The sequence below is a fragment of the Tyto alba genome, unplaced genomic scaffold (assembly GCF_018691265.1).
Source record: "Tyto alba isolate M040663 unplaced genomic scaffold, T.alba_DEE_v4.0 Super-Scaffold_42, whole genome shotgun sequence".
Taxonomy (NCBI): domain Eukaryota; kingdom Metazoa; phylum Chordata; class Aves; order Strigiformes; family Tytonidae; genus Tyto; species Tyto alba.
Genome location: NW_024881318.1, coordinates 37,617,342 through 37,642,437, shown reverse-complemented (window position 1 = coordinate 37,642,437; position 25,096 = coordinate 37,617,342). Strand labels below are relative to the sequence as shown.

Genomic DNA, 25,096 nt, shown 5'->3' with positions numbered 1-25,096 from the left:
TTTACACTGGATACCTTTTTACACTGGATATCCTTTTTACAAAGGATAAAATCTCCTTCCATTATGATTCTGAATCAATTAGAAGATAAATTAGCATCCTAGTCTTCTGCACAAAATCATGGGTCAGGGGAGTGTCAAAGCCAGAGACTTTCCACACAGCAGCTTGTTCCTGCTTTTCTTCTCCGATGTTTCCAATATGAATGATGAGCTGTGGCTCTCAACTGTACCAGTAAGCATAAAAGGTTAAAGCAAACTCTTATTTGTAGAACAGGAAACAAAAAGACTGCAGGGCAACACTTTCGCTTAGTAATAATATTTGGTAAAAAGAAAGTTAACTTGTTAAGGATGAGGGTATACATACAAAAGCAAAACAGGACATTTCTTCTAGCATGTTGCCTACTGTAAGACATTTCACCAGTGCTCTCTAAATCCCTCAAAATTTCAAGATAAAAATTGTTAAGACATTTTTAAAATAACTCTGCTAAGGAATTTTGGCTCAGTAACCAAACTACTAGAATTGGATTTTTTAAATGTGGGATGACTCATTTTTTTTACAGATCTAGACTGTGACTATAAAACAGTAGTTTAACCGAAAAAGGAAGGTACAAAGCACAAAAATGAAATATACTCTTATGCAGAGCTTCCTATGGGAATGCATCACTGCAAGACACCAATGAAGCCCAGAATTTAAAATCACGATTAGACATGAAGGACGAGAACATTCAACAAGAAAGAAGCCCCACACAGAAAAGTTTAGGATACTTTATATTCCAAGTTAGGACATCTTAACAGAATCAAATGTCATTGCTTACAAAAGGAAAAGTACTTTGTAGAGGTATTTTCAAGGTTCAGATTTAAGGCTCAGTAGGATCAGTGTCATTGGAAAGGCCAAACCTGGTAGTCAAGAAAATTTACCACAACATATATTTATCAGAAGGTATTTTATTGCCAACAAGTACAAAATTGTTGCTCTTAATCCCTGATGTCTCATTTTAAAGATAAAGCTTTTCCTTCACCACTTTTAAAGACCTGTAAATACAGCATTGTAAAAAATTAAAACAAAAAAAAGGAAAATTGCGACAATAAATTAAGAAAAGGTGAGGAGGAGGAAAGCCTATCCCACCAAGGAGAAAATGTATTAGAAGCAACAGAAAAGTTATTAAGTGTAATCAAAGTATCATATTATGTTTTCCTTCCAAATAAGTTTGGGGTTTTGCACATGAAACAAAATAGCAGCAAAGAAAAAGGATAAGTCCAAGTGCAGTGTCCCACTGGAACTTGTTTTTATTAACCAAAACAGTAGTACTCATCAGAATCAATTTTGGGATGCTTATGCAGAGGCTGTGAGTCCTCCATAATAGAAGAATCGCTGAACTGGTCCATATCTGAAGGGGTTTGGTGACCAGGGACATCATCCACTAAGGTGTCCAAGTAACTCCCCACTGATATTCCATCCAGTCCATCACTACAGTCTTGTAAACTGTTAGAGCTGCCGTGGAGGGATGTCTCCTGACTTTCCAACAGGCTGCACAGGCTACCACTCAAACTGCTACCTCTGCTGGCAATGGCCTTCTCTTCAATCATCCACTTGATTGATTCAATACTTTCATTGATGATGAGTAGCTGGCGCATAAGCTTCACATCAGTGGCTCGGAGATTAATCTACAAGGCAAAAGTGATTAAAAAAATTACTAATTTTCTTCAAAATCAAACTCTAAATTGCAGGCTGGACGCAATGAACAGGTTCAAAAAAACACACAAAAAATCCACTCTTCACATCTAGGGCAAATCTATTTAAATAACTAGTAACAAAATAAAAAAAAAAAAGTAAAAGTAATGCTATATTAATATTTTCAATGAAGTTCAAGTGTGAATCTGATCAGGCCATATAAGCAGTCCATTAAGAGGAATGCTAGTCAATTGCAAGACTTGCACACACACTAATAGAGTGCTATTTAGATGAGAAACACAGCTGCTATGACAACTCTTGGGGACAGCTTTTCATTATTCAGAGAAGCAAGAGACAAACCTACTTCCATTTACCATCACTCCAAGCTACTTAGCAGATCCAGGCAGCTAAGCATTCCCCCAAATTATCCTTACTGTGGCTACTTGGGTAACCTAAAATTTTCAGATGTGCATCATTTGGAAAAAGGCTTGTGGACTTTTAACGTTTATTCACACTTTACCTGAGTTTATGTTGCAAGCTGCTGTTTAAATATCTGAGAGCAGAAATACTGAATTTACTGAAACTGTAAATTTAAAATTATTTAAATCCATATGAGATGAAGGTGATGAGTTCACAGTCGACCATTTATTATAGATTAACATAAACAGCAAAAACTTGTAAAAAAATAACTAAATAAAAAAATACACATTAAGCACAAAGTCCTACTTCCCAACTTTGCCATTGTGGTTGATGCATACACACAGAAGTGTTAATGGTGATGGACAGTGGAATATCATTGTGCTGCATTTCACAGACATATTTAAGTTAACTTTATAAGCCACTGTTTTACTCAAATTTCCACACTGAGATGACACATAAAGGTGAGGCTTTTATTTGTTGCTTCTTTCTTTTAATCTGAAACATCACAAAAGTTGACAAAAGAAATCTGTGTGACCTCCTATTCATCACATGAAACAGGTAAAAATACTGAACAGGCAGTCTGACAAACCGAGGATGATTCTGGGTTTGACCGTAATATCAAGTGTGGAGAGCCAGAAGCTACTTCCATCCGTACTGTTAGAAGATAATGCTAGTTTGTGACCTAATCAACTCTTCAGCCCTTTCCAACAGCATCTCAGCACTACTAAATGTTTGACATCACAACAGACACACTTCCAGTCTCATCACTTCCACAGTAAGACCTTCGCCTAGAAGAACTTTTGCCATATTGCCAACATAGGGCATGCATGCTTAATACCACTGGAAAAGAGATACCAGTCATTTCAGATTAACTCATAGGGATACCATGTCTAGCAGGTAATTTGTGTCGTATTTTATCACATGTTTTTACATCCTTTAACTGTATTAATGAAATATACTACATGCATGTATGTCACTGCTTTAAAACAGGCATTTGGAAAACACTTGCCCTTGTATATAATTTGAGTATACTTCTCTACAAAAATGTATGCCATAATGTATGATATATACACATTCCATAGGGCACTAACACCTTAACTTGCAAGTTCTTAATTCAAAAAAGACAATACAGTATATTTAAAATTTGAACATCCTCACTCAACTGTGAAATAAGGAAAAAAAGAAAAGTAAGATCTGTTATGCCAAACAACAGACATTTTGTGTTTTTCTCCAAGCCCACAATCATTATACAGAAATATAGCACTTGCATTGTTCATCCACAATGGACTGGAATTGAATCAGCATTCTCAGGAAGCAAAGACTCTATCTTGTTTTGCCAAGAGTACAATCTGGACATGGTTCTTTCCATACTCAAATGCTGTCTTCTCAATATCCTAAATTACAGCCACCTGCTACAGTTCAAGAAGTTTTTTTAACATATGTTTTTCTGTTAGATACTGCAGAAGTCTGTACTGGCTCTGGCTGGGATACTTCATAGAAGTCAGTATGGTTCTGTGTTCTGTATCTGGAACTAAACAGTGTTGGTAGTATACCAGTGTTTCAGCTGTTGCTGAACAGTGATTGCACAGAATCAATGCCTTTTCTGGTTTTTACCAGGCTGGGGCTGGGAGCAATGTTTGGAGAGGACAGATCTGGGACAGTTGACCAGAACTAACCAAAAGGATATTGCCTGCCATATAATATTGTGCTCAGCAATAAAACCTGTGGGCTTGGTCTTTCCAATGTAGCAGTTGCTTGGGGACTATCTGGGCATCGGGCTACTGGTGGGAAACGGTAAATGACTGACTTTGCATCACTTGGGTTTCTTTGTTTATTTCCTTCATTTATTAAACTGTCTTTATTACAGCCCATGAGTGTTTTTCACTTCTGTTCTTCCAATTCTCTCCCCCATCCCACTGGAGGGGAAGAAGGAAGTGAGTGAGCAGTTGGTGGGTGCTCAGTTCCTGACCAGGATCAACCCAAAACAAAGATATTTCAAGCTTTGCTAGTGAGGGACTATCTATGTAACTCTCATGTATTCCCAGTACCCTTCCCCAGTCCCCAGAATGATTTCTAAATTACCCTCAACCCAGTATCACAGGATTTAACATAGCTAACCTGGTACTGTGCAAAATAGATTTACCATTCACAGTTTTAACAATACTGCCCATCTATTGTTTCAGATGTGAGGTTCTGAAAACAGATTGACCATTTCGTAGCCGTCCTGATCAAGCCAGTTCCTCTACTGCTACCCATAAATCACTATAAACCATTTGCTCAGCAACTAGGCTGTCATAAAAGCAGTAAATTATCCAAGTTCTCAAATGCAACTACAGACCTCAGCAACTTGTTGCATATAAGCAACCTTGGAGACAGAAAATTTCCCAAAAGGCTGATAAAGGAAACGTTTAACATAGCTAGCACCAATATGCCTCTAATGAAAAAGTCCCTTTTAGATAAAGCAGACATCTCATATATTTTAGATTCAGTTCACAGGAAATAATTTTTTGCTCTAAAAAACATCCACAGCCTCAACACTTCTGTGGAACAGCCTCACTGGGAGTAAATCTTCGCATTCCTGAGTACCTGAGTTCTTATCCTCCAAACTACCATTTTGATCCAGGTCTCCTATATCAAGAGAGTGCTTTTCCTAATGCAAACATTACAAAGTAGTCCACCAAGTGTCACCTTTCTTTAATATGCTTTATTTTACCATCTTCTTGATAACACAAAGATTTCTTCCCTCTCATCTCCTTTAGCCCAGACACAAACACATTAGTTTGTACTCACTTAGGTAGCTGCAACCCATGTAACTGTTGGAGTGAAGCAGTTCCAACATGGTTCAGCTAAAGGGACTAAACACAATAAAATCCCATCATGTTTGACAGCTCTATTTCTTATGCACAGTAACAGCTGCCCTTCAGAAATAATCTAAACAGTGTATCATAGTGAATACAGGTATTTCAGAACACACTGCAGCTGCTTTTTGAGTCAAAGGTTGAGCAAAGCACCACCACAGGGAAGGTGTGAGTATGTATCTATTCTCAGCACAAACTTGTGCTGTACAGAGAAAACGAATTATGGCAAGAGAGCAAAAAATAAATACTGATTACAAGCTAGCTTTTATATCTTTCTGCTTAGCTTGTATAATCACCATAGTGCAGATCCCCAGGAAGGATTGTGAATGTTTAACATTACACTGCTAGTCATGGCAAGAGAAAGTAATGAAATGAAAGCGACAGCATCTTTTGAGTAATGCAGTCTGGTAGCATAGGTGGACAGAACAGATTAGCATTCAGACACAACCAGATCTTCAGTCTGGAAGGGATAACTGGCCTAAACTCCAGTCTGTGCATCCCTTCCTCTCCTACTGGTTGTTCTAACCAGAAATTTCTTCCTTACACAACTAGCCTTGCTTACAGTCTTTCATAACATGTGCAAGATTGTCATTATTCATTCAAGATAATTTCTATAAATACAAACATATGGACATGTGTGTACATATACATATACACAGATACATACAAGTAGTCATTTTTATATACTTGGTGTTTTTAAAAAAGGACTTGTCTAGGTTATTGGTTTTAAAATAAAGCTCTTTAATGACCAGAGCTGTTAAAGACAATTATCGCTTCCTGGCAGTCACCCAAAATAGTGCATTGGCCGTCCCTAGCCTGGTCACTTTGCTTCTGGATCAAAGTCACACTTGCACTAAGAATACAAGTCGAATGGACATGGGTTTTCCTGCTGCATGTTCTGCAGACATAACTTCCAGTTGGCTCCAAACACAGCGGGTCCCCTTCCCCTCCAAAAAATACATACCTAAAAATTCTGTTCAATATCTGTGTCAAAGCTGTCTGAAATTCTAGTTACTTTCTGAAGATCACTTTCTTTTAGATTCCTGGGGTAATGTGCTGCTGCTGCTGCTTCTTTTAACTATAAGAAATCTGCAGGGATATTAATGGTAACCATAAAATGTGGTCTGAAGAAAAGATACTCCTAAATTTACTTAAATGACATTAGTTTCATTTTTTTTCTCAACACCTTTATGTTGTGTGCTATAAAGAGACCACTGGTAAAGGGAAAGGAAATGAGTGAGCCTGAATAACAAGGCATTTCCTTCAAGACACATCTTTTAGCCAGAGCACAGTAAAATAAGTCATTACAAGACACAAAATCTTCAACTTGCAAGTTAATGGATTCAAGGAGCTATTTAAGTCACTCAGCTCAGAAGCTCTGCTCTTCACAGCATCTTAAGCAGGGCTCAAACACTGATCTACGCCTGGCTACTAAGGAATCTTCTGTGTTTCTAAAGCTGTATAATTTTGGACAGATATTCCACAATAAATGGAAGTTGGATGGAAACAGTAGCAAAATATGGTACCCCACTGAAAGCTGCTCAGAGGGTCAGTGCGTGAACAGTTTTACCGAAAAGAATTATCATGGGAAGAGCTCAGATGAAATGGGCACTGGTGACAATTCCATCTGTTGTTAAACACTGTCATACCCACTTCTATCACCCTTTTTACAAACAGAATTTCAAACCAGTAGAATCTTTCCATGCCAAACAGGTGTGCATTACCACTGTGGTTTAGGAATATTAACGCTACTGCTGTTTTCCTTTTTCTAGGGTGTGTCAGAGACAGCTTTCCACTTTTCCATTCAGTGTCTTCTATTTCTTGCGTCATTCAGGATAAACAGCTTTATGGTTACCTAGCTATGCCTACCTCCCCTTTCTTTTTTTAAAGGCAGATTACCTAATTTTTCCATGGAATAATGAATGCCATGAATTCTTCTGAGATGTAAAAAAAAAAAAAAAAAAGAAGATCTAGCCATCAATGTCCAAAATAATTTGTTTTGCGTTCTGAGAAGTTTCTTCCTTCACAAAAGTTAAACTTACACCACTTTCTCATGATGTTACTTTTCCTATTATAAACACTGAGTAACAATCTTTTGAGTAACTAAGAAAATTGATTCTCAAGCAGAAAGGTGAGAGTGTGAAAAATTAAATAAACACTGGTTTGCAATGTTGAATTAGCTGAGTCTTAGGAAGATACAGATTTAGTTAGCAGATGTAAAAAGATATAAAACTCATCAATAAAACTTCATCAACCAATTCTGTGAGAGAATATATATAACAAGCTAAAAAGAATATGTGAATGTAAGCATTATTTAATTGGAGTGACTAGTTAACACATTTGCAACAAGGATGAGTGTGGTCACACACACGGGCTTTATTTATTAAGCAACTACCATAAAGCATGAAGCATGCCACTTGAAGGTTTGCAAGTTCAGAATGATATTACAATAGTTTCTTAACACCAGTGAGTAAAAGAAATGTTTTTTGTTTTCCATTTAACGTGTCTAAAATAGAACCACAAATGACAGATAATGTACAAATGTCTGCTCCTGAAACACACAGGATAATTAATAGGCTGTGCATGAGCTCAGTCCTACTTTACTTATGCATGCGCACGACTTTAAATCTTTTGCCTACTTCAAAATTGTCCTACTGATTCAGGATGTCTGCATTGTTTTCTTCATAAAATGAAGCCGATTTGGACAGTGGTGTTTCAGGATCAAGATGAAAAAGCAGATTGCTTAGACTGACTTCTGAATTTGAATGCAATCTTCAGCATCACCTGTCAAAAAGCCAGGGAGCTTTTATGTGACAGAGCATAAGAACACAGGTTTACTATCCTTAGCTGGAAGCCGTCATCTATGCACAGGTGGAACCGCTACTCCTTGGGAGAATGTTCCACATCTACTCCACTGCAAAGTCAACTAGCTTGGATTAATTCAGGCACTACAATAATTCAAGCTAACCCAATCAGCCTGACACTGTATGTGAGCTCTCTCATTTCTTCAATTTCTTCATAAGCAGAAACAACGGAGGTGGTGACCAACATTTGGCAGAGATGAGATTGTCAGTGAGTCAAGGTAGGTGCTCCAGTGTTCATTATTATGCCATGTATGTCTGACTGATTTACCTCACGCTGAATTAGGTAAATTAATTTTTAGACAAGAGTGATATACATAGATCAACAGCTTTTTTCACATCTGCTTTCTTTCAGCATGTACTTGTGTTATAATGTATTGCTGGGACATTTTCCCATTTCTTTCCTCATGTTTTTTAGGCTTGTGGTAATCTTCAGATAAGTAGGAACCACATACAAAAGCCACACATACAAAAGCTAAATTTATATGATCCACTGTTGATTTGTAGTTGCAGTTTGCTGATCTAGTTTATTTCTGCAAACAGAGCAAGTTACATTGACCCTTCTCAGCTGTACTTCCATAGTAAGTCACAATGAAAACATTGTGGCAGATCACAGAAGAAGTCTTGATCGCTTATTTTTTGCCTTCGTTTGCAAAAAGAGATTATTTATATTCTTGTTTATCCTGAAGCCTCCAAAATTGTTAATACTCTTGTAGTAGATTTTTAGGCAGCATTCATTACAATCCTTGAAGTCCCAGCTGTTCAGAAAGTGAGCAGTCATGAACTCTTCAGTTTCTGTCTTCACCCTTAATCTTACTAGTTAAAAAAGCAGCGCTAGCCTAGTCATGATCTTGTTTCAACCTGCTGCAGTTCCAGTGTAGTCCTGACCCAAATACAATAAATATTTCTACAGGTCCTTCTGTAAAATTGGGCAGGAACATAACAGCTTTGTGAATAGTGTTTTTTAACTAGGAAGGAGAGAGACAGTGTAATTTGACATCAGCCAGAAGAGGACTCTCCTGTAAACAGAGCTTACCAAACACCCATTAGCTAAAGCAAGGAAATGGGCAGGACAGATCTGAGCCACCACCACAGCAATAAGAAGGCAGAGCAAGTTCCTGAGGGAGCAGGTTAGCTCAGTAAGCAATGAGTGTAAATAATTTAATGAACAGGTTTCAAGGACATTTCTTGCAAATGTATGAACAAAATATTATGATAGTATGGTTATTATCTGGTATAGGAAATGACAGTACTGGTGATTTACATTTCTGTTACAACATCCTATTTTAATATGTTAATTTTATACATACTAACTGATCCCCTTCAGACTTTACAGGAAAATATATACCACCAAGCTGTGAACTTGTTTATTTACATTATCTCTGTAATTAAAAAAAGTGGATCTCAAGGCCTTTTTCCACCTCACTGAATGTGCACGATCCTTTTCTGTGGAGTATCTTTGGGCATCCTGCCATTTGCATTAATACCTAGTAAGATCTCAACGATTTGGATGAATCACTTGCTCAGCAGGATACATGTTTTCTCTTTTTAACATTATAATATTTGAGGTGTCTTGTATGCTTAAGTGTAACACAAAGTTCTCAGGGGAAAAATATACTTTTTTGTTTGTTTATTCTATTTTTTTGGCCACCTTTTTATTTTACTGTGAAAAAGAAGGAATAATTTAAACACCTACTTAGTAGAAATGATGATGATTATCAGAGAGAAACATGCTTTACATCAGAGAGCAAGCAGCAGGAAAAAACCAAAGGTTAGTTAGGTAAGTCCCTCTTTCACTACCTCCTGCCCAAATACAGAGCTAAATCAGCTCTTTAAATATGGAAACATCACAGAATTCAGAAAAAGAAACATCCAGCCTCAGAAGGATGAATTAATATAAAACAAAGGTCCAGCCTATTTTAAAGCTTCATTGAATGAACTTGAAAGGGAGCACGGAGGAAATGTGGGGTTTTGAGAAGAGCAAAAATCTTCTAATACTACAGGAAGTTTTTACTGAATGTTTCCAGATATCCCATACTGCTGTCATGATCGCAGCATCTGACCTTAGCAATGTATCTACTACAGCTGAGGTGAAAATGTCCAGGAAATGCTTAGTTGCTGGCTGAGCTTAAACCATAACATGAGTCAACATCTTAACAAATAAGGGTTTTTTTTTTCCTTAAGTTTAAACAGTGCACTGTTTGAAGTTGCTTGTCTTTCAGACTCAGCCTTATTTTTTCTTTCAAATGAAAAACCATTCAAACCTCCCCATCACCATCCTGCTAAAATATGGTTCATACACAGGCTTTGTGCCCATCTGAATGTACTAGCAAATTTGAGGTCTATGAGATAAAATGAAGCAAAGTTGCCTATTTTGAGACTTTCAACCAAAAATACCTTTCCAAACTTCCAGATACCTATAAATAGTTAATTACTTCAGTTCTTTCTCACCCATTAAAAAGGTATCAAAAAGCTAGCAGCCAACTTGCAACTGGGATCCCTAGGTTAAAAAGCTAGAAGCAAACAAGAGTCTAAAACCATTTTAAGCAAGCTGAAACACTGAATTCAGCCAACAAAATTAGCCAAGCAGGCTGCTGTGGGCTATACTAGCTGCAGCTTTTGAGCCTTTTTGGCTCAAAACGCCAAGAGCCCCTTTGGCTCCTACAGAACACACTGCAGGTAACACATTCCGGAGGTCATGAGGCATGATTATCCAGCTAATAAAGTGAAAACATATATTAAAAATTAAACAGAAATCCTATGCTTCTGGACAAGGACATCTCATGACAAGGCAGCAGCAGTAATCAGTTATGAACTATAAACTTCAGGGCAAAACCAGGCATTCTAGGTACCAGTCTTTCCATATTATTTAATCCCTCCTCTGACCAACAGCCGTCATCCACACCATGTAATGAAGACATCAGATTCTCCTACACCAATCTAGCTCATGTCATAATGCTGGTTTTATACCTAAACCCTCTCTTAGTAAAGATTTCTACATAGTAGACTACTAGGGCAGTGTGGCTTGATCCTAGTTCATCAAAGAATATTAATCATAACTATCAATGCAGTTATTAGAGATATGAGTAGAGTGGGAGGTAATCAAAATCACTGGTTACTTTTCCCATTTCTCCTTCTACCGAGGAAATACTAGCTACTAAGCTAGTTGGGGAGCAGAAATAATGTTCAAGACTTGAAACAGATAGCTAGGAAAAGACAAGTATAGCCTTTGCCAATAAACAAGAGTGACTTGGTGTCCTGGGTTTGAGTGGTGGTGTTTATTGGTAGCAGGGGAGGGGACTACAGTGGTGACCCCCTGTGAGAAGATTATCAAAGCTCCCCTGGCTCTAAGTCAGCCCCACCTCTGCATCAAGGCTGAGCCAATCAGCTGTGCCTCTGCGATAATGTATTTAAGAAGGGACGTGGGGAGGAGGAGTCGGACTTGTGAGGAGGAGTTGGTGCAGCTGCATGAACACCAAGGTCAGTGGAGGAACAGGGGAAGAAAGGAGGGGGGAGGTGTGCCGGAGCAGAGACCCCCCTGTATCCTGTGGTGAGATGGCAAGGCGGCCCATCCTTCTGCAACCCATGGCAGTCTACAGTGGAGCAGACACTGATTTATGACCTGTGAGGGGCCTCATATGACCATTTAAGGTGGCTGCACCCAAAGCCAGCCAGGACCCTGTGGAAAGAAGCAGTCCCCACTGTTATAGTTCAGCACTGGGAGGACTGTAGCATGCAGGGGTGTCCCATGCCAGAGCAGCTCAAGAAGGGCTGCAGCCCGTGGGAGGGACTCCAGTCAGAGAAAGTTTGTGGAAGACTGTCTCCTGTGAAAGGCGGACCACACTGGAGCAGGGGGAAGAAGTTCCAGAATTTCCTCCCCCCACCAAAGATGGAAGAAACAGCAGCACTGACTGCACACTGCCCCCCCACCCCCCCCCCCCCACCCCCCCCCCTCATTCCCTGCCCCTTTGTCACTGAGGGGAGGAGGTAGAGATGTTGGGAGCAGAGCTGGGCCCGGGAAGAAGGGAGGGGTGGGGAGAGGTGGTTTTTAAGATGTGGTAATGCTTTTTGCTGTCCTACTGTCTGTTAAGTGTTGTTCTTAGTGCCTGTAATAAATGTATGTTCTTTTTTTCCTTCCCCTAATGACTCTGCCTGTGACCGTAATGGTGATTCATCCCTCCTTGCCCTATCTCGAATCCCAAGCCTTGGCTTATTTCCCACTTCTCAGCACTGGGGGAAAGGGCGAAGTGAGCAGCTGCGTGGTGCTCAGTTGCCCCCTGAGATCAAACCACAACACCTGGGAAGTGAGAGAACTAGACAAGGGAATCTGCGACACAACAAAGTTGGACTAGATAAGCACAGCTGTATTTGAAAAGGGCTGGTTAGGGCTGTTCTGAATTAAGTTTGTCATTAAACTTCAGAGTAAAAATTAATAAAAATTAAGGAGAGAAATGACAAATCTTAAACATTGTACTATTGTTTGGGTTGCATTTCTTTTTCCTCTGAAAGGGGAGGACTGCTGCTTCGCACTGGTGAATGAATAATCAGCTATACGAATTGAGTGTCACTATGAGGCGTCATCTAGCTATGGAGAAAATAGCAACTGTGCCTCCACTCCCTTGCTCCAGTCACAGCAACTGCTGCTAGATGCTAATGAAGGAGTACATAAATTTTATGGGCATTTGAAGAAAATTACTGTTGCTTTGGCATGCTAATAGTACTACTCTTCTCCTACAAAGAAGTCTTTTCCTCTGCTGTTGCAGGATTTACAGTTTTCTCCTACAAATCTTGTTACACTAGGGACTTGTCACAGGTCATCACTTGAGCCTAAATATTTCAGTGTACAGCTCAATTCTCCCATGACATATGGCTAGTCCATTAATAGTTATAAAGGGTTGAAGCGGTCTGTGAAGGCAAAATGCACTTGCAGTCACAGATCAGGAAAAGTCCTCTAAAAATTTTTGTTTTGGTTTCACATTCACTCCTTTCATAACTGTATAGTTTTGAGAAGACTAGAACAATAGTCTAAAGTGAGTTTACAGTGACTCCTTGAATGACTTCTCAAAGTTTTCATGGTTTTGTGCAGACCCATCCAAATTCTGTTAGTCAGAAATCCTTCCTGCCCATGTAAAGGGTTCTTCAGTACCAAACTATATAAAAATACTGCATTGACACAGTTTTATCATCATGTACTTTGTTCTAAACACACATTGTTTGGCTTTGTCCAGCAGAGAAAACTTTCTGTATTAGCAGCCAAATTTAAGAGAAGAAATTCAGGCTTGTGATACTGCTGGAACAGGCGTTCTCCAGGCACCTTTCCAAATTTATGTGTTAGTCTCATCTCAGGAAGGACACTAGATATTCACTTCAATAGTTTTCTGAAGAGGTGGCAAACCAATGTACATTCTATTTCTGCTTACTTAGAAATGCTTTATGGTGTTCTCCTTGCTGCTAGAACTGTTTTTCCTAGACATTTATAATTATTGTAAAGGTCAAGGCCAGAATCTGAAGCTTTGTAAATTAACAAATCTTTCCAGCAAACACTCAGTATTGAGAGTCATGTCCAATGTTTGTTATGTCTCATAAGCACATATCCAAGTTACAAAAAGCAGTGCAACCATTTAAAATGTAACATTTCTTTAAGCCTGTGGAAACTCTGTAGGAAGTTGGAAAAAAATAATACTCAGAAAAATGCAGAGCAACAGAGCTTTTCTATCTTGGGGTAATAACGTGGGAGCTTGGAAACACTCAACACATTTCTTACATTTTATTTTTTGGACGTTTGCTTCCTTCTGTATCTAGAGAGAGGTTTCATGGCCAAAGCAGCAATGCATTAAAATGACTCTCCTTCTGGAAGCATTTTAGTCATGAATGCAGCTGGTATCTAACAACAGCAAACAAAATTACAAATTAAGCCAGTAAAGTGTTTATAAAATCTGAAACTCCCAATAGTTAAAGAGCAATTTAGCATTTCTTTACAGGCACTAAATGCTTTCAACTTCACCTGGCACCGCACCCAACAGGGCCATACACTATTGCAAGGAGTTTATTTTACAGCTCAGCAAGTGAAACGTTCAGATAACTTTTCCTAACATCTTAGCTAGTTTGTGTTTCCAGTTAATTAACAGATGCGCCATACCATTCCTTTGACAAAATCTGAATATTAAGAAGTGACAGCTTGGTGGAGAGGGAGAAGGATTAGACTGCTGAGAGTAGGGTTGTACAGCTGTGCCAGTATTGCTCTTCTCTATGTTTAGGGAAGCTCTGGGAGGGGTTGCATATTCTGACAAAACAGACTAGCTAACTTTAACACCTGACAGATCTATACTCTCTAGTGTCCTCTCCTTATCTCCTCTTATGAAGGAGGGAAACCTCCTTTTGGAGGAATTTCAGTGCGGGGATCCTCAGACACATTTTTTTCCACACACTCATCCACAGGTAGGCAGCCAAAGGGACTCATTACTGGAATACACCGCAGGATATTTCTGAAATATCTGACCATCCAAATACGCTTCTAAATTTCAAAAAAACTTGAGTTGTGTTGCTTATACCTTTGAAAGCTGTAATATGTATGTATTTTGGTCACTTGCCAAACTAGGGTTCCTTCCAGTTGGTTTATCATGAACACTTCCCCAACACAGTCAAGAGTCTCTTGAAGCTTGCAAACTGCTCAGGTACATGGCTGAACAGCTTTTCAGAATTTCTTGAAGAAACTGGGCCCACTGGTCACTTTGGACACAACTCAGCTCTCACTAGAGACAAAGACAGACATGGAAAGACAATGATTGACACCTAACCTGTAAATGACTGATGACAAAGAAAAAGCATGTTAAACACTGGGAGAAAGAAGGGAGATTACTTCAATAAGTATAGTTCAAATATTTCTCCAAACCACATCGACCAGTACTGGTTACTTTACAAAACAGAGTCTAGACATGTTGCAGGCACAATCCTTAGTGGTGTTTTAATTTGACAGAAGCCACTACATAGCTATGAATTCAACAACTACTGAATTAAGTATCCTAGTCAGGCACCTATCTACTACAGGAAAACAAACAGCAATACCATGTGGATTACAATGCAACTGTTGCAATGGACGCATAGAAAAATACTGGCTTTGACATTCCAGGTTTTACTCCTAGCACAGCTACAGCTTGCTACAGACTTAAGAGCATAACCAGGTCTGGGGATACCAAGGCCATTAATATACTACATGCATCACGGTACAGAGCAAAATCAAGCTCAGAAAGCAACTTACCCTCAGGTCAAGTCTTACTATTTCATAATCAGCATTACTATGGTGACTATAGGCACGGAAAGCTTCCCAGCTAGACCTGGTTTGTATCCATTCAACTGATAAATGAAGAGCCCCTCACAGTCATATCCTTAACTGCAAACTACAGATGTGCAGGAATGTTTTGTCTTCTACATAAAAGAAACATCATTATTTTAATTATACATCTCCTCCTTTGCTTTTGTTGCAGCCGTGTATTTCAGAACAAATATTTCAACCTCTTCCTCAAACTCTGTATTAGTCACTCCTATTCAGTTCTCTCTCCAATCCTTCTCCAGTCCTTGGACAACTCACTAACTTCTTTGTGGAAGACGGGATATTTTTCTTAAGTGGCTGAAAAGACCAGGATTCACAGGTTTAAGATTCTTAGTACTATGATTCTTTTTTGGGACTAAGTAAAGTTATCCAATGACAAGGATGATATTTCAAAACTGTGCTTGAAAGCAACTACAGTAAGTACAAGGCCACAGGACAGCAAGACAGAACAGCTTAAGTGACCAAAATACACCCAGAATTTCTTAACAAGAAAGAAAACAAACATATGAAAGTCTTACAGAGTTTGGTTCGGGTTTGTTTGTTTTTGTTGGGGTTTTTTGTTTGTTGGTTTGGGTGTTTTTTTTTGTTTTTTTTTTTTTTTCTCTATCTAATTGGCCAAAACTGAGAACAGCGAAATGTTGCTCTTCAGAATTGTTGTGATGGTGGACACCCTCAGACTTCAAGTTTCTCCTGCCTCCTTCTTAATTCCAGCTGTTGAAAGCAACTAAACAGTCTCTTCAGCACTGTAAATAATGTAATACCTTTCAGATATGCCTGCAAAAAGACTTTTTTGTTGCAGTTATTTTAGAGCAGTATTTGGTCAAGCTAATTCTGAGTCATCACAACTTATAAAGTCTTTGGTTTCATATACATCTCCAGTACAGATGGTTTGCACTGAAAAAAAAAACCAAAAACATGCTAAAGTTTCAAGCACTGCCTGTCACTTGTGTTTCAGTAAGAATTTAAAAATACATAAATCTATACAGAAGATTACAGACTGTGTAGGGGACAGATCCTCTGATCTGAGGTGGCCTTAGCATTGCTGCCCAAATGACTACTGACTTCTCAAATTAGGAAACTAAATGATAGACTGATCCCATCTCAGCCTCCAGTTGCCCTGCTAGGTAGCAGCTCCCATTCCATACCAGTAAGGACAAGGGAGTGGTTGAAGCCAAAATTCAACACAGAGAACAGCTGACATGAAGGCAAAAAGTAATCGACCACAAGTAAATGTGTATCACCAGCAGCCCCGCTTATGAGACTGAGGGGTGGAAAACAATGGCTAAAAGTCTGACTTCTTAACAAAAAACGTTCCCCTATTATTATGAGATTTCCCATAATTTTCTGTTTAGAGTCCTTCAGCTTTACAAACAGTAATCAGAGAAACATCTTTTGGAACTGCTTACATGTAGGATGCTCAACTTCCACGGTGAAAAATCCAAGAGAGAAAATTGCACTCAATTTAATTAAATTTAAATTCCTTTCCAACAGCTCAGGTCCTCTGTCTTTTTACTCCTGCAATGTCATCTTCATTTCCTTCAGATTCCAGCATCCAGACTTTCTTCCAGAACACAGAGAGAAACAAAACACATAGGAAATAAATATGTCCACTGTGGAAAGTTTACTATGTTTTGAGCTTGAAGGCAGAGAACAGACAAAGGAACTTGTAACCTTTCAAAAATGAATTGAAAATGTCTTAACTATTTGCTGTTAGGAAAAAAAAATATTAAAGACTAGAAATGAACTTGTTGGCCATCACCTCTGTTCAATATATGTATTTGGTACTATGCATTTCAAGTTTTTGCTGCTCACACACAAAAGGTACTTTTTAATTATTGTTAGCTGTAAGTATCCACAAAAAGAAAACTATCCACACAAAATTATGATGATGAAAAGGGCTGGAGAACCTGTCTTTTATGAAGAAAGACTGAAGGAGTTAGGTCTTTTCTTTCTGGAGAAGTCTCAGGTGGGAACCACATCATAGTATTCCAGTACTTAAAGGGCTACTACAAAGAGGATGGAGCGTCTCCCTTCACAAGGAGCCACATGGGGAATACAAGGGGCAACAGGTGCAAGTTGCACCAGGAGAAGTTTAATCTTGATATAAGAAATAATTTTTTTACAGTAAGGACAATCGATCAACAGAACAACATCCCCAGGGATATGGTGGAGTCCCCACCGCTGGAGGTTTTCAAGATGCAATTGGACAGGGTGCTCAACAATCTCATCCAAGCTCCCTTTCCCAAGAAAGGTTGAGCCAGATGATCTTTTGAGGTCCCTTCCAGCTAGGCTATTCTATGAAAATCATGATGTTCTGCTATTTCATCAGAAAGTTTGTAATCTGCTGAAAGCTATTATAAATCACTTTAACTGTAGAGCTCTGTGCAGAAGGGATTTAGTCTACATGTCTTTCATTACAAACTGTCAGCAGACTTTAAAAAGCAACTTCAAAGCCAAATGCTTCCTCTACCCTTGAAGCAAAATAATCAGGAAAGAAACATCATTAAATGATAATATATATTCTTGAAATAATGGCTGGCAGCAGTCTCACTGTACCTGGGTAGTCTAACTGAAAGTCTTGAGTGAAGTATCCCTGACAGTGCTGTCATGATCCACACACACAAAACAGAAGCACTTTAAGTATTTCACCCAGATGCTGCTAGGTAAGGTATCAGCAATGTTTCACAGCCTCTTGGTCAAGCAGTATCTAATAATGTTCATCTGTACTTCCTGGGGACTTAAACCCTTTAGCAGCTGCTATAGCTGAATAAGAATTTGGACATAAGCACTGACTGAGTGCAACATGGAGATGTTCCACAATTCAAATCCTTTTGCCAGGCACTGGGTGAGATTTGCTAGTCAAAAGATATGTTTAAATATGCATCAATTCAAATAGCCTTGCTCACTTCATTGTTCCAAAGATGGAAAACTTGGCAAAGTTCTGATACTATAATTAGGTTGCAATTTTTTCTTGCTAGATTTGACCATTTTCTCTAAGGATCGATCTACAAATCCTTTTTAACCTAAGTATCCTGATATCACTGCCCAATCTGCATTATATGCAAAAATTACAAGCTCCTCTACCACATCATGCAAATCAGAGGGTATGAAGAAGAGAACTCGTTAACAAGATCCAAGATTACCAGCTTCTTCAGAGAACTTCAGGTGTACTTGGGGAAATACACTAATTTCTATTTCTGTATGCTTTCTTTCTACTTCCAAGTGTAGTCTCACTTTAGGGATTCACTGAATAACTGCTCACTAAGAAACCAAGGTTAATCAAACCCTCCTACACAGGCTTGAGGCCTAGCCACTAGTAATTTTATATTTAAGATTTTATCTTCAATCGAGTTTTTTAGGCAAAAATTCCAATTAATCTAATAGAAAACCAGCATCTGATACACAGCTTTGCAATGCTGACTAGACACACTGAACCAGATCTTGGCTTCAGTTAAGTCAGTTGATGTTATCATACAAAACAGTGAATGTAGCAGCCTGTACCTACAGCATGTGTTAAAGAGATGTTTCAAGTCACAGTTGTTGACTTTTTTAAAAGGTCCTTTAAGTAAACTAATAAAGGCAGACCCCCCACAAGTGTGGATCTAATAAATCTAAGCAAATCTAAAGCTGTTCAAACTCTTAAGAAGGGATGGAATACAGTTACAGCAGCTCTGCCCTCCAACCTGCAACTTCATTTACAGAGAAGGGAGAGGGCAAAAAGAAGCAATCAGAAAAAGAAAAGAGAGAAGGACTGGCATAGGAATATGCCTCTATCACTAACAGCACTCAGAATACACAATTTGGTCTTCAGTCTCATTAACAGTGTTTGATTCTCAACTCTGTTCACTGCAAGGAATCTCATCTAAAAGTCCCAGCACTGCAATTTACCCCTCACTTCCAAGACAGTTTACCTTTTCTGTCCGAAATATTTTTATGCAAAGCATGGTATCTTCTTTATAGCACATATTGCAGACTATACTGCTTAATTTTTATAGCTTTCAAAGAGGCAATAAGGAGTTGATTTGGGAAACTTTTAAATGAGAAAGAAAAAAAAAAAAAAACACAAAACCACACCACATTCTTTTTTTCATACATTAAAGAAAATCTCCCTTTGAAGCCCCAGAACTTGTGAAGGAGAAATGAGGCTTTCTAATCAGTATCATTTTGGGCTGCAGAATGAACTTCATTGATTATTTACTGCAGTGTGTAGCTGATGAAGTCATATCTATTGAATGGTGATCTCAGGAGCATGATACACCAGAAATAGGGCTGCAGCTACAAAGGGTCATTACTAATCCCCCAATGGAAGATTCCACCTAAAATACCACAGGAGTAGAGTTTACACTCAGACTGTGACAAATTTCATACTGAATCAAGGGTATATCAGCTAGTAGGAGGTACTCATCACATCCTAGGCTTACCAGAGCTCAGTGTTTTGTCCCCCACTAGCAATTACACCTTGTTTTTCCTGTTACTTGATGACCTTGTGCCTCAAAGGTTTTCAGGATCCAACACAGTCTCCATCATGACCTTGGTGGGGAAAACTGAAGGTAAAAAAGGGGAGGGATGCCTGGCCAAACAGGTCGACATTTCAAGAAAGATACTTTACTTGGTGTGCGATTCCAGTGACTGCCAGCAAAATCAGGCTTGAGGGGAAAAGAACTACACACCAGGAACAGCAAAAAAATCTGAAGAAGCAAGATGCAAGCCTCAAGGCCTTTAGCCAGCAGATGTGCAGCTGTCACACACATCTGTCAGGTGCCTTAATGCACAGTCAAAACCACCATTTCCAAGTCAAATATTGACATGATAATATGCTTATCTCTTAACATTCCCCTGCAGTAGATGACACAGGAGAGGTAATCACTGACACCATTTCTCTCCTACTCTTCCAGCCCAAGGACATAGCAACTTGATGAGAGAGAGTTCTCAAACTTCCACCATCTCTGTCTTCCTCAGAAGTATCCAGTCCAACAGATATCACTACCTTCTTCTGAAGCAAGATAAGCCCTAGCTTCTCATATACAAGATGGATATAAGAACAGAAGATCAATTTCTTTGGAAGGACAAAGTATGCATTGACAGGAAAGGAGACGGACCTCCAGTTTTAAATGAACAAAAACTTCCACCTACTTCCACTCCTGTACATTTGAATTTATTCTGGTCACTGAAGGATTATATGCTGCCTGAGATAAGGCTCAGTGTCTACTCCCAAACATTACAAACAGGTTCAGGTATGCTTTTTTTCTGTACTGTCAGGGGCCAAACAATAGGATTAGTCAGGGGAACTCAAAGGTATTTTATAGTAGCAATGAGAAAATGTAGTTAACAATAAAATACATTCTTAGCACAGTCAAGAGCTTTGGGATCACCATGATTTAAACACAACTGTAAGTCAAAACATACTAAGGCAGTATCCATACAATTGCTTTGTTTGTCAGATTTAGTTGAAATCTGTCATTACAGACACAGTCATTGTGACAAACAATACCTGTGGGAAAGGACAGAAGTTCAGCTGCATAATTGCACAATTTGTATAAAGCCAAGTTTAAAACAAAAAAACAAACAGAAAATAGCCACATCTGTCCAAAGTATCTTCATTAACAAAAAACAAGAAATCAGGATAATAATGAGACAGTACTGCTCAGCATCAAAGATCAAGATGTCAGCACAGTAACCAGTATCAAGTTTTTCATATGTAACTGGAAGAGCCTGAATAACCTTGTTTTGTAAATGCTTACAAAAAGTTTGTCTCAAGTCTGAAACAAGAAAGCAAAAAACCCACAGATGTGTCTATTCAAAGTTCAGTGATTGTGCTGCAGAAGCGCCATCATAACACAACTAGAAAAAGATAACTTGACGGATGACACTTGGTTTTCTGAACTTCTAATATTTTCCATTTTTTGCATCTGTTTACTACTGCAGCAGCTATAAACTATTTTTTTACATCTTCAAGGCCTCTTGGGCCTCTTCATCTTACATCGAAGCCAAAGAATAATATGTTACAAAGAGGTGTGAAATAAGAAGCTAGATAGATATTTCGGCCCTGTTCCAGAAATGACGTGCAGAAAAAAAAAAAAAAGAGAAAGAAACAAACAGTGGGTTTACCTGATATTGTTCTTAAATTGATCAGATCTATATAAAGTCACAAAGAAAACTGCAGAGGGGAAAGTGACACATTAAGAACTTGAAGAAATCTTAAGGACAGAGGAAAATCATTAAGTTGCTAAAGAGAATAGAGGAAAACTCCAGGAAGATAGTTCATTTTCATGCTCTGGATTACAGAAGACACCTAAGATCATTAAAAAGATATAGACAGAGTACCAATACTTTTACAAATAGTCATTATACTAATGGTTTAATGGCATGCACAAACTATAAATCAAACAGGAAGAGATGTGTAACAAATCCCCTTACTTAGGCATAAGCAATGAGTTCACATGCGAAAGTCAGTCACTGAAGTGACAAAGAAGAGCAGAGGTCAAGAATGTTGGGACAAAACCATGTTCATGTTGACGGCAGCGAGGAAAAAGAGGGAAACTGGGTGGCAGGGGGAAGAAGAGGCAAATTTAAGATTGTGACATGAAGCTCGCAAGTGTAAAGTAGGTGAAAAGACCAACTTGAAAGGAAAGGGTGATGAGGGCAAGTCACTCGTTCTGCACGTGTCCTTCCACCACCTCCACCACCCCCAACCACACACACACACTTTAATAGGCCTAATTGTCATGATATGTCTAGATAGTCATGCCAAGAACCCTGGCTAACATACTTGTTTCTTCTGCCTGACATCCCTAACAATTTTACATTATAAGCTACCTGCAGGTCACTCTACAACCCCTGTGCAAGCTTAAAACTCAAAAATAAACATGACACATGCTGACAATGTGGCACTTGTTAAAACTGAAATTCACAGTGATTGTTACAGTAAAATACATTGAGTGTTTGATTTATGAGGATCTCATAAACAACATAAAGCCATACAATAGCAAGTGTGATTTATAAATTCCCTCTCAGTTAAGGTCATCATTTTGGCTATTAACTCTCAGAATACCCATTCTCGATTTCCCTTCTCCCATAGCAAGCTTATTCTTTAAAAACTCTTACAAACCCAACCACCTTTTGCTTACACATATGTAAAGTTGCTCAGGGACTGATGGTATGGCGTTATACTTGTTCACACTGGATGGGATTGCTTTCTTTGGTGTAAACGGCTGAGTTCCAACATAGTTGCATAAAGTCATCTCAACACTTTGCCAGCAAAATCCTCATCCCAACAAGATCAAATTCTATACTGTTTTCAAATAAGCTTAGTGACAAGATCTATGGAAAGAACTGCTACCAAAAGGAGACTTTTGGGACCTCACACTGCAATTACACTCTAATAAAAATGGAAGCCAACTATGCTTGCACATCTAAAGTACTCCGCATTGTCAGAATCATTATCTGCCGAGTGTTCACTAGTTGCTTGCTCACCTCCTTGCAAAGAGTACTTTTCTGGTTTGCCTTAAAAAAGAGAAGCCACTTTTACAGCATCATGAAAAAGTGAATTTCTTGAGTTGTGACATACAAAGTAAGGCAAGCACCTGCATTAAGACAGTAAACAAATCAGAAGTTCTGAACTGAACAGAGCAGAGTCCCATCACACACCACTGGCAAAAAGCCCTCTCAGTCAAATGATAAATAGTTGCTTGTTCAAGACTTACTGTGCATCTTCTGCACAGTCTGTAATGAAATAAATCCCCAAAGACCAGTGTCCAAAAACTGAGTCACTGACAACCAGGCCAAATTTTCGGCCCGAAAACATCCAGTGTCTCTTTAGGTATTAGTCAGCAGCAGCAAACAGGTGCGCTGCAGAAAATGCATTTACAACAGCGAGCGACTAGTGCGTTATTGCATTTACTGGAACACCAGCTTTCAGTATTTGTAACGAGCTGGAGCCAGCGGCAAGCCCGCTCAACAGAAGCCACCCCACGGCAAGCAGAGCCCACTCGCGCGCCCGGCCGCGCCCCCGCCCCCCGCCGCCGCGGCCGAGGCTGGGGGCGCCCCGCTGCCACCCGGCGGGGGCTCCCGGGGGCGGGCAGCACCGCCTGCCTGCGGCGGGGCCGGGTCGCCGGTCCTCCCCGTCCCCGTCCCACCCCGCGGAGGGCCAGTGCCGCCGGCGGGGCGGGAGGGCTGCAAACGTCCCGAGGGCTGCCGCGGGGCCCCTCGGCCGGGCGTTCGGCTACCCACCATCTCCTGCCGCAGGAGGTGAAGTTTCGTCTCCAGCCTGGCCAGGGCAGCGGCGCGGCGGCGGCGGGGGCCGGGGGCCGCCGTGGGGCCGCGGGCGGGCGCGGCGGCGGGGCGTCCCGGCAGCTCCTCCCCGCGCAGCGGCCGCGCCAGGCTCTCGGGCACCTTGCGCCCCAGCTTTTGCTCGACGTCGCGGAGGTCTGGCGGGGCGCCGGGCTCCATAGCTTGTCCCCGGAGGGGCCCGCGGCGGCGGCGCCGGCACTACCGGCGGCCGACCGGCCGCTGCAGGGGCGCGGAGGCGCGATAATCCGCGGTAGCGCCGGGGCCGGCGGCCGAGCCGCGCAGGCGGCCCACCACAGACATGGGGATTTTCCGGGCGAACCAGCCCCTCGCCCTTCCCCGTCCCTCCTTTGCTACCGGGGGTTAAGACGAGAGCAGGCAGGCGGGAGCCACGGAAGAAGGACTCCCCCTAAGCCAATGGGGGACGCGCCCCGGGCCTGGTCCAGCGGCGGCGCGGCGATCCGCCCCGGCAGATGCTGCCGCCCGCCCCGGGCACAGGGACCCGAGTCACCGCGCGTCGCGGCTGCCTGCAACTTTAAATCCCGCTGGCAGGTGGAAGAGGCGCGGCGCGGCCCTCCTACCGTAATGCCTGGAGAAGAGGCGCGGCGGCGGCGGGGGGGGGCGCCCCCGCACGGCGGGGAGAGTGGCCCCCCCCCTCCGGTTGGGAGCTCCCGGGCAGGGCTGTGGGGCGGGGTGTTCCTCCGGGGAGGGGGAGAGCAGAGGAGAAGAAAAAGGAGAGAAAGAAAAAGTGAAAAGAGTGAAATAAGAGAAAAGAAAAAGTTTTGTTGTTGTTGTTGTTTTTGTTTGTTTGTTTGTTTTTTAAATAGTGAAGAGAGAAAATGTGAAAAGAGAAAAGAAAAAACTGAAAAAAGATAAAAGAAAAAGTGAAAAGAAAATGTGAAAAGTGAAAAAACAGAAAAAGTGAAAAAAGTAAAAAAAGATAAAAGGTGAAAAAAGATAAAATGTGAAAAAAAGTGAAAAATGAAAAAGTGAAAAGAGAAAACAGAAAATGGAAAAAAAAAAACTACAAAAAAAAAAGATAAAAAGTAAAAATAAGTGAGAAAAGGGAAAAAAGAGAAAAGAAGTGCAAGAAAAGTGGAAAAAATGAGAAAAGTGAAAAAAGGGAAAAGAAAAAGTGCAAAAGAAAGTGAAAAGTGAAGCGAGAAAATGTGAAAAGAGAAAAAGTGAGGGAAGAGAAAAAATAAGAAAAATGTGGGAAAAAAAAAAAAAAAAAAGAAAATAGAGCTCTGTGTCCCTAGATCACTTCCTAACAGAGACAGGAGTATTCATACAGTGTTAAGGTTATTCCCATGCGTCAAACAGGTTTTACTGCAGACAGGCTGACTCCCTCCGCCTCTCCCTCCCAGTCCCCCCACACCTAATTTTTTTGATTATTTTCGTACTCTCTTCCTCCTCTTTAAGAAGCAAAGCTTGCTAGCTGAGCCAGTTGCTGTAACTCTGGTAGCAAAGCTCTTGCTGGTGGTGCAAGTAGCAGTTCTGGGAGCATCCTGTTGCTGCTTGGCCCAGGGTGTTGCTGCATACACCTGTCATGGCACTGAAAAACCTTTTAAGCATGAAACTTGGGGTATAAATAGCCCCATCCATGGAGCTGCAGCTGACATTCAGGGGGTTGAGAGAGTGAGGCCAGCCTCTCTGTTCAGGTGCCAGGTGC

The 25,096-nt window shown here is 40.4% G+C and overlaps 1 protein-coding gene across 1 annotated transcript; it reads right to left on the bottom strand.

Annotated features, from left to right (window-relative positions):
* Window positions 1-748: 748 nt before the first annotated feature.
* Window positions 749-23,987, bottom strand: LURAP1L (leucine rich adaptor protein 1 like). The gene is made up of 2 exons (XM_042804998.1): window positions 23,368-23,987; window positions 749-1,662 (listed from the first exon to the last, which is right to left on the bottom strand). Exons 1-2 carry the CDS (start codon window positions 23,584-23,586, stop codon window positions 1,288-1,290), a joined length of 594 nt encoding a protein of 197 aa, XP_042660932.1. The 5' UTR covers window positions 23,587-23,987; the 3' UTR covers window positions 749-1,287.
* Window positions 23,988-25,096: the final 1,109 nt, after the last annotated feature.

Bases quoted from the DNA above. Each gene is read 5' to 3' on its own strand.
- LURAP1L (XM_042804998.1), bottom strand. From the start codon at position 23,586: ATGGAGCCCGGCGCCCCGCCAGACCTCCGCGACGTCGAGCAAAAGCTG. The intron at 1,663-23,367 runs GTGGGTAGCCGA...TTTGCCTTGTAG, and splicing joins ACCTCCTGCGGCAGGAGATG to ATTAATCTCCGAGCCACTGA.